This window comes from Bactrocera dorsalis, chromosome 3, assembly GCF_023373825.1.
Source record: "Bactrocera dorsalis isolate Fly_Bdor chromosome 3, ASM2337382v1, whole genome shotgun sequence".
Classification (NCBI taxonomy): Eukaryota; Metazoa; Arthropoda; class Insecta; order Diptera; family Tephritidae; genus Bactrocera; species Bactrocera dorsalis.
Window position 1 is genome coordinate 62,358,640 of NC_064305.1, and position 13,353 is coordinate 62,371,992.

Below are 13,353 nucleotides of genomic sequence, written 5' to 3' on the forward strand. Positions count from 1 at the left end.
CATTTGCGTCGTCTAGGTGCAGTAATGGGAAGAAGCAGAACGAACGTAATAGTGCATTGTATTTGTAATGCTTGACGACAGCAAAACGGCGCAATGATGACAGCAAGCGATAAAATGTGACGTTATAGATTATGACTGAAATAGTTGTTAATATATTTGTCGAATTGTTGTTGTAATTTTAATAAGTAACAGGGTACAAAGTTCATTTGTTTGAGAAACTGGTTCAAAATCACCTAACAGAGGGCGAGTAACGGCAAACACAGTGCAAACAATAGGGTAAAGAGATGTGTTGTTGTATTAACTATTAATCACACCTAAAGTAAATTAGATGTTCCGTCCATCAATTACAACGTGATCGCGCTACAAACCGACTGGAATCAATTTTATGTACATATGTATAAAAGATGCTTGCTAGACTATGACGCCGCCAGATTATAGTTGTGTAGCACAGTATTACGATACGAAGACATATCATTCTGCATTAATAGAATGAGGCAACTAAATAGTAAAATAAATATCTCACTTGGGTGCGATTTATGTCACAACATTTTTCCAGAGCGATGAACAATAGCAAATAGAGTACAAGCAAATTCACTCCCAGCTGTTCGAACGTTTACAAAGCTGTTAGTAGAATGGTATTTCAGCATACGTTGCTTACTCCATTTCTTAAGTAGCTGTGACATCAACCTTAGCCTTAGCGCAGACATGCACCTTCGACAAATATGATCCTCAATAGAATATCGGATGTTATGCTACCAAATATTGTTGTTGTTGTTTTGTATATAATTTTTATAAAGGTAGACTATTAATAATCTTCTGGAAGATCTACAAAAAATATGTTTCGAACGAATTGGGGGAAAAAGATATGCAAATACTCTTGACTATATTCACGTGATCTAAAAGCGAGAAATTTTGAAAATTTACCATCACTAAAATTAATTTATAAATACCACGTATCTTCCGTATTTTTGTTTGTAAGTAATGTTGTTGGTTTCGGATGTGTATGGACTCAAATTAAAATCTGTCGTTGCGACTTTTATCATAAATTGGTGCACTCGAACAAGAGTTAGTGAGATATGACATTACACCATTTCATGAACTCTTTCGGCAAAAAGGTCGTTATGTTATGACTCATTAAACAGATGACAGCTTGGTTTAGTGAGCTCTTTTGTTTCTAAATAAAGGTCTGATCACAACTTTAAAAGGGGGATATGTTATAGTGGTAATAGTAATAGATTAGAATAGAAATTATTTGAGGTTTGCACTGCGACCTAAGGTCTACTGTGCCTCTCTCATCCATCACATATAATCACCAAGGCCCAGCACTCCGACGAATTCCATGAACCTGGGCACAACTGAGGTGCTGTGATCCCTATCCGCAAAAATGTGGAATATTGATACTCTAGGTCATTGAAATTGAGATCAAATTAACGAGAAAATTTTCTACTAGTTCAGAATTGGAAATTGCTGTCAGAAATTCAGCTAGACAGATTTTATAAAGGAGTTTTTTGTTAGACTAGTGCTTTCCCTTCAAATGTAAGCAACCTTTTTTTGTATATTGTCTGAGATTGACATATTTCTGCTTGGAATCTCACATGTACAACATACCATTTACTTGTATAAAGAAGGAAGTACATATCTGTGATAAACTAGTTTATAACTAGTCGATTTGACTACTGGGTTTATTATGTATTACATTTCCAGATATAATCATATAAGTACTTGCTAAATGAACGCCTTCATTTAATATGCAAACACGCACATTAATGACGTTAATGAAATAACCGAAATTACTAGATTAAATTTTTGATTATGTCTGTGTATTATTTCATATTGAAAAAATATCTTTTTGAAGTCAAATAAATATATAAGGTCTAGTAACAATAAATTTAATATTTTTGCACTAAATTGAATGTTTTATTTAGCATCTGATTTAGGGAAATACGCACCATTTTGTGTGATAACTTGTTAGTAGTTTGAAGAGCATTTTATAAAGCCACTCTCTAAGTAACCCTCATTCTTATTGGCAAACAATTGAGACTACACAAGCCTAGTAATCACTTGTTACCAGGTCTAAGCTTGTTATAAGGTCTAAGCTATGTACTTGTATAAGGTACAAGCATAAAACAGATTCCAACCAAGCTCCCGAAGCTTCTAGCTAGTCACTACCGCCTGGCGTCGTCCTGACCTCCTCTCATACCTCTCCTATTGGCCAAAGCTTGTTGTTTTGAACGATTGCTTCCTTCAGATAGTCCGATTATTGACAGTACAAATCCTAATTAAGAGGTTGGACGTAAAGAAGCAGTTCATAAAAATTGAATTATGTTGCCGTTCCCACTTATTCTGGCTTGATCACGATTTGCCCCGGCTTATCGCTATTCGAGCACGAGCATTTTTCCGTGATGTCCAACTTTTCATCACCAGTCACCATTCCATACAGAAATGGTTCAAATTAGTTACGATTCAGCAGATATTCGCCGAACTAAAAGCGATCTATGAGATCGTTCAGCCAATTGCTACAGCATCGGGACCAGAAAGACAATGCATATTTTCGACTGCTGACCACGTCTTTATCGCAGAAAAACTATAAATTATGACGTTTTTGTTTTTGCTAAAGTCCATCTTCTTCCAAGAATACATAAAAATCTTTCTAGCTTTCTATCTATTGGAAATATACTGGATTTCATATTCTTCTTCTTCTTTACTGGCATAAACACCGCTTACGCGTTTATAACCGAGTTAACAACAGCGCGGCAGTCGTTTTTTTCTTTTCTCTGTATCGAGGTCCTTCTCCACTTTATCTCTAAAACGGAGTGGAGGTCTTCCTCTTCCTCTGCTTGACCCGGCGGGTAATGCGTCGAATACTTTCAGAGCTGGAGTGTTTTCGTCCATACGGAAGACATGAACTAGCCAGCGTGGCCGCTATCTCTTAATTCGCTTAACTATGTCAAAGTCGTCAAACGATTAAAAGAGAGTGTAACTTAAGAAAAGATAAAAATAAAGAATCCCCCTATTCTGTTTTGAATAAACATTGAAATTATAATAAGTACTGCTCGAGTTCACAATCGAAATAATGTAATGTCTGCCATCAATGAAAAATATGGCGAAATTGTAAAAGTTGGACTTTGGATGACTTAGGCATCCATCGCTTTCTCTAGATCTAGACGCTAGGTACATTTTCTGGTTTACGACCCGAAAAGAGAGCTCATTGAAAAGAACTTAAGTGACAAGGAAGAGTGAGTCTTCTCCATTCCCCCGACAGTTGAAATTAAGTAACCAGAATGGACAGGGATTTTTATTCGACCACGGACTGCCAACCTGACATGATTGGCCGAAATTACTTCAGGAATGTTTTCTGCCGTTACAACAACAGGTAGTCTGCAATTGGTTAAACACATGCGAGCGGCCCAATATGTTGATCAGTCAATAAGATAAAAAATGTTACAGTTATCGGATTTAGTTCAAATAGTCGGCAACTTCATAATACTCCTATCGTAGAAAACCCCTCCTTATTTGCGAAAAACTTGGATAGCCACTTTTCATAAGCCTCTTTTGAGTTCAACTTTACACTAACAAGGACGTTCGCCATGGAACAGGTGGTAATTACTTGGAGCTATGTCCGGGCTATATGGTGAATGCGATAAAACCTCACATCCGAGCTCCCGTAGCTTCTGACGAGTCATCAACGAAGTGTGTGGTTTGGCATTGTCCTGGTAGAATACTACACCCTTCCTGTTGCCCTATTCTGGACGCTTCTGGTCGATCGCCTGCTTCAAGCGGTCCAGTTGTTCGCAGTAGATGCTAGAATTAAGCGTTTGACCATATGGGGGTAGCTCATAGTGGATGATTCCCTTCCAATCCCACCAAACACACAGCAAAACCTTCCTGGCTGTCAATCCCGGCGTTTAATGAGAAGTTCTATTAGGCAGGGTTGAGGAGTTTGCGTGAGAACATCCGTTCAACACGATTTCAAATATTATAACGACCGTAACATGCAATAAATGTGTGAAACAGGTTAAACGACGAAATACAATCTTAAGCAGGATGCGGAAAAAAGAATGTCATAAAACTTCAATAGTTGTTCCGGATCTTGCAAATACAAAAAAGTTATTTAAAATTAAAGCAACAGTCTTTGATATTGTCCTTTTTGTATGCGAAGTATAAGCTAAGAATATTGATTGTAGTGAAACAGAAAATAAAAGAAACCTAAAGTGTAAAATTTTCAAAATTTCAGATGAAACGGAAACTTCGAAATACGAAAAATCGTGAGAACAAACAATAATTGCTAAATTCGATAAAAAGATCGAAAAAATAAAAAAAAGTATAATATAAATTTACAATCCACACAGCTGATAACCGATAAAGTATTCGTTAAGTGAATTTGCAAAAACAAAAGTGATGAAAGCACTTAACAAATAATTCAAAAATCGCACAAACGTGACTCGCCTGATAATTTTGCAGCGAAAAGCACGCGAAATCTCATTGTGAAGTATTGATTTTCTCATCGCCCATTCCACGCAGGTACGTAAAATAACATAAGCCTATAATAAGAGCATAACGAGCCCGCACTTGTGTAATTCAATTTGTTTTATTTGTTTGCCATTTTGCTAGTTTTTTTCGCACAAAATACCGGAAATAAAGTGTGTTTGTTAAAGAGCAACAATTTATTGGACGAGAAGACAAGTTGAGGCGAGTTGGAACTTAATGAATTGCGTCAATAAGCGAAGGGAAGAGAAACTGGAAAGCTAAAATTAAGTAAGAAGTGTCAGAAGTGACTGACAAATAGTCGGGTGTGTAGAATATGCTGCATTAATTAAAAGTAAGAAGTCGTACTAAATCGGATTTAAAATAGTGCGAGTTTAATGAAAGGTTCTAACGGTTTTGCAAAATATTTTTGATAAAATAATAAATAATTTAAAGATTGCATCAATTTTAAAAATTTTCTTATCAAAAAAATATATTCAAGGTACTATAGAATCCAACATTTTCTTTTTCAAAACGACCTTAGATGGCTTATAATATTTAAAACAGGAATTGTATATTTGTAAAAATTATTCGAGGTTAGGACATTTAAATCATTTCTAAGAAAGGGAGCCTAACTACTTTAAAACTTCTTAAAATCGCTTTGTGCCCAAAGGACTAATTTGGAAATTTAATTTTGTGACCATAGTCTGTTTGGTAGAGTAGTCACTCAAGCCTTTATAACTTAAAATAATTATCTTCAAGCTGCTCTAAGCTCTAGGATTGCACGTTCATCGGCAATGACAACAATTATTTCGGTAAGATAAGCTTTTAAGGTATAAAATTTTAATAAGCATAGATATTTGTAACGTACCTCAATCCATAAACCCAAAACCAAATAGACCCCGTCCAGCACGCAGTGAAGAAAATAAAGCAGCCGTGGCTGAAGTTCTACACGAAGACCGTGGAGAGGCGATTCGGCGGGAGTAAATTGAAAGCGTACATAATGCAGCTTGTGCCAGAACTGAAGCCGCTCGACCTTCTCCAGCGGCATCACTTAGCTATATGGGGTCTTGAAAAGTTCCAAGAAGATCCGTGCTTTTCGAGCCAAAATTTCTTTAGTGATGAGGCGTTTTTCAGGCTCAATGGTTATATAAACAAGCAAAATTGTCACATTTGGGACGAAAAGCAAACTGAAGAGATTCAAGAGTTGCCATATCATTCAGAGAAAACAACGGTGAGTGTCTAAGGCATAGCCACAGCCAACAATTTCAAGAGATAATCTTCAAAAAATAAATGCCACAGAATGTTCTTTTGAACGATAATAAACATTCCCCATTAAATTTGAAGTTTCTGTGTATTTTCTTTAAAAAAAGAAAAACAAATGGGGAACCTCGAAATGGATCACTTTTGATAGCGGGTGTTGGTTTCTAGACGTGCGGCCTGATATACACTCAGTTTGCTTTGCTTCTCATTTTGCACTTACTCCGGAGCAAGGTTTGAAAATTGTGCAAATTTTTTAACAAAGAGAATGGTTCGCTTCGCGAGATGGGTCGGTAGTTCGAGCAACCATGGATCGGTTTGCTCTAATGGATAATGTGCATCCTCAGAGACACTGTACAGTGCGCACCAAAGAGGCTATTTTTGCTCTGGTGCAGAGTATCGAAGAAGACCAAATGAGCACACAAGAATTGGAGCTGTTCCCATTACAAAATCCAAACCGGGCAAGAATTGAAGCTAAACGACCATAAAAAAATTGCGACGACAGCAACAAAGCACAATTTTGGTATTTGGAGGGACGATAATCCACAAGCTATTATTGAGATGCCGTTAAATCCTCAAAAAGTCACTTTTTGGTATGCTCTATGGGCAGAGCAAATCATTAATCCTTATTTTTTTCAAATAAGAAGTCGGTAATAATGTTACAGGCAAAGGGAAACGCTATAAAGACATGATTAAGGATGTTTTCGTCCATGGATTGGAGGATGTTTATGTGCACGACCTTTGCTTCCAACAAGACGGCGTTAAATATTATACAGCCAACGAAACAATCACTTTATTAAAGAAAACTTCTAGTGAGCGCATCACCTCGCGACGTGAGCCTATGGCATGACCTTCAAGATCGTGCGTTTTATTACCGTTAGACTATTTTTTTGTGGGGTTATGTGAAGTTGCTTGTCTGCACAGATAGCCCGAGATGATTCAAGCCTTGGAACAGAATAACCGGCGAGTTAATGCTGACATACAGCCCTAATTGCTGGAAAAAATGGTCGAAAATTGGATCCCTCGGCTTTATCCGAAAAATTCTTTATCTTTATAATGAAACAAATTTCTTCTTGAAAATCTAGAACACTCTTTATTTGGTTCAATATCTAATATTTGAAATAAGACTTTTTATATATAAAATGCGCCATAATCGGCATATCAAATAAAACTTGTTCAAATAAATTTTGCAGCTAAATTTTTTTAAATGGGCGAGCAAGATTCAAACGTTGTCTTATTACCACCTACTAGTAGTAAATATGTAAGTATACAAAACCCGGCGCACTACACATTGACGTAATTGGGGGAAACATTTTATTTCCATATTTATTTATTCTTTATTCTTTAAAATAACTAAATTTCATTTGGCTTGCTTTTCATGAGCAAAAAAAAAATTATAACAAAATTTCTTCGCCACTTACTTGTGCACATCTGCATAAAGACACCACGTCCAAATAGGAGAAAATACGTAAAAGAATTTCCTTTGGCAGTTGTTTTATAGGTTCGTCATCCGCATCCGAAGAGCTGAGGAATGTCTGCTGCAAGAAAAACAAAAACAATCTAATGAATATGGTGAAAAATTGCCAAAAACATATTACAGATCATTAAAATGTGCAAAATTTGTATATAAATGTGTGTGTGTGTGATATTTCATTGATGCGAAAAGCTCTGTTCTTCAAAAATACCTAATTGCATGTGATGAAGAGCATGCGTCTGTTGGGAATAATTCACTTCGCCGATTTTCAAAATTCATAATATTTAACGCTGTTTATAATTAAACACAGACAGACAGAACTATTTTAATAGATTAATAAATTTACGAGAATATTAATTTCTGACAAAATTGTGCGGAAATTATGTAGCTTTTGTCAAAATTTTCTAGGAAAGGTTTTTTTGATAGTTAAGGGCGAAAAGAATATTGATATTTTAGGAATTTAATAAAAAAATAAAAAAAAAAAATAAATTGATAATACAAAAAAGTAATAGCTTTATAAAACTATAAATAACTTAAAAATAAAGTGAAAACAGTTATTCTAAAGATTACATATTAACAAGTAAATAACAACATTTAACCACAAAAATGTTTAACCGACTAAAAACGCCTTTTAAAGACGGTGCTGATGTTTTTATCATACCAAACTGTAATGCTATATAAGATCAATTAAAAAAATCCCGGATACACAAATAGATGGCGTTGATCGATTTAAACAAATTATCAGTAAGTCCTAACCTTCAAGGAGCGCGTGTTTGAATTTGACAGCTGTCGGATTATTAGTTTATGAGTTAACAGATGGTCCAAGTAGAGACACTTTTTCAATAGCTCTTTTTGGCAGATTTCGCATGAGTCGGATCAAGCAGTCATTTTATTTATTTATTTTTCAGAAATATTAGGCATTTCATCAAGGAAAGGCTTACACCTGAACAAATTGTTTACAAATCGTTCAACTTTATTATGAATACTCACGTTCTGTAAAGAATGTGTTTCGGGCACTTCACTCAACCTATGGACAACATAATCGGCCCTCTGAGAGTACTTTATACAACACCACCACCGTCTTGAAACCTATATTGGATAATATTCGACCGTATATGCCACGTTCAGAACGCAGTGAAGAAAATAAAGCAGTCGTAGCTGTGAGTGTACACGAGAAGAATCGATTCGGAGTCGTTTGCAGCAACTCGGACTAAAATATGGATCGACTTGGCACCTTTTACGTGGAGGCCTTAAATTGAAAGCATACAAAATACAGTTTGTACGAGAACTGAAGCTACTCGACCTTCCCAAGCGACATCGCTTCGATTAGTAAGCTCTTGAAAAGTACCAAGAAGATCCGACGTCTTCAAGCCATATTTTGTTCAGCGATGAGACTCATTTCTGGCTCAATGGGTATGTAAAGGAGCAAAATGACGCATTTGGAATGAAGAGCAACGTGAAGAAATTCAAGAGCTGCCATTTCAATCAGAAAAAACAACAGTTGGGTGTGCGATTGAATCATCGGCCAACATTTCTTCAGAAATGATGCCGGTGAGAACGTAACAGTCAATGTTATCGGGCCATTATAAATGACTATTTGATGCCTCATATTGAAATACTTGGCTTGATGACAAGTTTCCGGACACCGATTCAGTAAAATCAACTATCAAGAATTGGTATGCTAAGTTTAGACGTGGTGAAATCAGCACCGAAGACGATGAACCCAGTGGACGACCAAAAGATGTTCTTACCGACGAAAACATAAAAAAGTCCACAAAATAATTTTTTATAATTTTGGATGACCGTAAAGTGAAGTTGTTCGAGAGAACAGGCATCAACTGAACGTATACGAGAAAGCTTTGTGCAAAGAGGGTCCCGTGCGAGCTGACAACGACGAATTGATGAGTCGGAGCAGTGTTTGGTGATGTATAAGCGTAATAATCCCGAGTTTTACGTCGATATGTGACAATGTATGAAACATGCCTCCATCATTTCACTCAAAAGTCCAATCGACAGTCATCCGAGTGGACTGCACTCAAAAGAATATTCATTTGGAAGGAATTTTCGTCGAATGAAGGACTGATCGGCGAAAATGAGGCTTATTTTGAAGCAAAGAACAAATAGTGCTATAAAAAGGGTATCGAAAACCTTGTAAAGGGTGATTTTTTAAGAGCTTGATAACTTTTTAAAAAAAAAAACGCATAAAATTTGCAAAATCTCATCGGTTCTTTATTTGAAACGTTAGATTGGTTCATGACATTTACTTTTTGAAGATAATTTCATTTAAATGTTGACCGCGGCTGCGTCTTAGGTGGTCCATTCGGAAAGTCCAATTTTGGGCAACTTTTTCGAGCATTTCGGCCGGAATAGCCCGAATTTCTTCGGAAATGTTGTCTTCCAAAGCTGGAATAGTTGCTGGCTTATTTCTGTAGACTTTAGACTTGACGTAGCCCCACAAAAAATAGTCTAAAGGCGTTAAATCGCATGATCTTGGTGGCCAACTTACGGGTCCATTTCTTGAGATGAATTGTTGTCCGAAGTTTTCCCTCAAAATGGCCATAGAATCGCGAGCTGTGTGGCATGTAGCGCCATCTTGTTGAAACCACATGTCAACCAAGTTCAGTTCTTCCATTTTTGGCAACAAAAAGTTTGTTAGCATCGAACGATAGCGATCGCCATTCACCGTAACGTTGCGTCCAACAGCATCTTTGAAAAAATACGGTCCAATGATTCCACCAGCGTACAAACCACACCAAACAGTGCATTTTTCGGGATGCATGGGCAGTTCTTGAACGGCTTCTGGTTGCTCTTCACCCCAAATGCGGCAATTTTGCTTATTTACGTAGCCATTCAACCAGAAATGAGCCTCATCGCTGAACAAAATTTGTCGATAAACACATTTCGAACCGAACACTGATTTTGGTAATAAAATTCAATGATTTGCAAGCGTTGCTCGTTAGTAAGTCTATTCATGATGAAATGTCAAAGCATACTGAGCATCTTTCTCTTTGACACCATGTCTGAAATCCCACGTGATCTGTCAAATACTAATGCATGAAAATCCTAACCTCAAAAAAATCACCCGTTAGCATCGCTATAATCAGTGTATCAGCCTTGAAGGAAACTTTGTTGTATAAAAAAATTTTGCCAAACAAATGTGTTGTACTATGATAGGCCGGGGACTTTTCAATTAAACTGTTACCACACTTCATTTGAGTCTTTCTTATCCGGATTCGTATGTCGATTATTATGTTCACATGAAATACCTCTTCCAAAACATTCAAAGCAAGGAAGACCCTTTCAAATAAATTGCAATGCAGTTAAGTAGTTAACCCTCTAGTGCATATGCCTGCCTACAGACGGGGTGTTTTCAAAATCAGATATAAAATATTTCTTTTAATATTAAAATTCGGATTTTTTTTCAAAAGAACGCTTAAAGTTCAACTTACGTAATGGTTTTTTCAGATTGGCAATACTACTTCTAGTTTTGACGTACTGTCAATTTGAAGTGACAGATTAGCACTTTCCCGCCAATTTAATTATTTTTGCAATCAACACAATTTTCTGAACAACAAGAAATATAAATTCTTGTGTCGTTTCAAGTTGAAAAAAATACTTACGGGTGTGGAATTTTGTGCTCTTTATGATAGTGTTCGATTTATAATAAAAAAACTAATAGCAGGTGAGTAAATTCGAAAATATTGAACTCCGCCTTGAGGCGGACTCATGCATTGCGCTGCCTACCTTTTTCAAGTAAAATGAAATATTTGTGATACAATTGAAAATTTTTCTTATTTTATTATTGAATAATAATCAGATATGTCGCGTTATTCTAAGACCCATATGACGGATGAAGAAATTCGACAATATTTCGAAGAGTCGCAATTGGTAACTGATACTTCCGACAATGAATGCGATTTTGATAGTGACGATTCTGATATGGATCCAACCTACTCACTACCGGAAAATGATACGATCATTGATGCAATGCTAAACTCCTCAGAAATGATGCGAAACGCAATCGAATGCAGTTTGAATGTGACAGACTTTGAAGAAAATGCTGAAATAATTGAGCTGCCACCGATTCCTCCATTGCCTGTTTGTGACGTTACTTCTAGTGTATTCTTACCGTCGACAGTGACACGTTCTGTGCACAGAGCATTAGAATCGCAAGAAAAAATCGGAGTCCTACCAGCTGCAAGTGATTTGAGAAACGATATGAGTGCGATAAGATCGATTCTTTGGAAGAAGAAAAAACTTCAGCTGAGTGTTGCAGATTTGGCTTTTCAAGGCCAGGACATGCCGGATTTTTTAAAATGTTTAAAAACACCTTACGACTGCTTTGCATATTTTGTGACCGAAGACTTTCTGAAGGTAATTTCTAATATATAACAGTTTATTAAATTTTTAATAAAAATTTTGCAGGCAATAGCCTTACAGATGAACTTGTATGCCAAGCAAAAAGATATATCTTCAAAGTTTTGTATCGATCACCAAGAGCTGCGTAAGTTTTTGGGAATATTGTTGTTTACGTCTGTTTATCGCTTTCCTAACAGTCGCTCATATTGGGGACAATACGGATTAGATCCGATACGTTTATCCATGACATGCAATCGATTTGAAGAAATTAGAAACCACTTGCATTTCAATAATGATGCGTCTCGTATAGAGAAAGGTCAACCTGGTTATGACCTCTTGTATAAAATAAGGCCGCTAGTAAAACATTTCAACCAACGTTTTTCTTCAGTTCCAATGCGGCAGAGACTTTGCGTTGATGAGCAAATGTGTGCCACGAAAATGAGTGGAAACCCAGTGAGGCAATATATGCCAGCAAAACCTCACAAATGGGGAGCGAAACTATTCGTGATTTGCGATTCCTTTGGATATTCGTATTCCTTTGAAGTTTATTGTGGCGCCGGCGATAACAAAATTTTGCCAAATTGTCCAGATCTTGGTGCTGCATCCAATGTTGTAGTTAGGTTGTCACAAGTCATACCAAACAATGCCAATCATATTATTTACTTTGACAACTTTTATACCTCATTGGGATTGCTATTATATATGAGAAGTCGCGGAATTCACAGTTTAGGTACAGTGCGAGGAAATCGAGTACCAAATATAAAACTTTCCACAGACGCAGAGCTGCAATCAAAAAAAGTAGCACGTGGGTATAATGAAGAATACGTGGGAAGTGTTTTTGGAGTAGACATAAGCAGCGTTTTGTGGTACGACACAAGAGCAGTTCGTCTGTTATCCACCTACGTAGGAACAGATGCAATTGTACATAATGAAAGTTCATATTCCTTAAAGGCAAATCGTTGGGATCGAAAATTGAAACAAAATGTTGAGGTGGATTGTCCAGCTATTGTGAAAGAATACAACCAGCATATGGGTGGTGTGGATTTGGTTGACGGATTGATTGGTCGATACCACATAAAAATGAAAACCAGAAAATGGACAAATAAATTATTTTACCACATGCTGGACGTGAGTATGGTGAATGCATATTGTCTTTATAACCGACTAAATAAGGACGTCCTAAAGTGTAAACTTCCTGACTTCAGATCAGAAGTGGCAGAAACACTTTGTTTGATTGGTTCGACAAAACCTGTAAAACGTGGTCGTCCATCGTCTTTAACACCTCCACCAAAAGCTAAAAAGACGTATCACCTATCAGAAAATATAAGATACGATCAAATAGGACACTGGTGTAAGTTTTTGGACCGCTCAGGCAAAAAAATGTGCAAATTTCGTGGATGCAAATCAGAAACTCAGGCATTTTGCATTAAATGTAAAATTAATTTATGCAATTCAACGGCAAAAGATTGTTTTTTCAAATATCACAATAAAGAAGAAATGAAAACATAAATTTATATGAACAATAAGGGTTAATGCATAGGTCCGCCTTGAGGCGGGATTTTTATTTTACCTGTAAAAGGTACACAAATTGACAAATCGAAAAACTAACATCAGATTCGTCTTCACAGACCTGAATATAGTCTAATATAAAAATCACAGTCGAAACAAAAATTCATGCATTAGAGGGTTAAACAAAAACAAAGTTGTTAATTTGTGCCACTTTTATCGCCATAACATGCTTAAGAAAGCCATAAAATCACATGTTGAATATTACATTATGGAACATCTGTTAGATA

At 36.4% G+C, this 13,353-nt stretch overlaps 1 protein-coding gene and 1 long non-coding RNA gene across 5 annotated transcripts in view; one reads left to right on the forward strand and one right to left on the reverse strand.

Moving 5' to 3' along the window:
* LOC105224624 (F-box/LRR-repeat protein 20) overlaps nt 1-13,353 on the reverse strand; it is a 126,978-nt gene that overhangs the window by 52,266 nt on the left and 61,359 nt on the right. For all 4 annotated transcript variants that reach the window (XM_049453976.1, XM_049453979.1, XM_049453978.1 and 1 more), the window contains one exon: nt 7,146-7,262. In XM_049453976.1, coding sequence (XP_049309933.1) covers nt 7,146-7,262 — 117 coding nt within the window. The remainder of the gene's footprint in view (nt 1-7,145; nt 7,263-13,353) is intronic.
* The window catches only part of LOC125777884 (uncharacterized), an 86,892-nt gene that overhangs the window by 32,167 nt on the left and 41,372 nt on the right, over nt 1-13,353 (forward strand). The window lies entirely within an intron of this gene.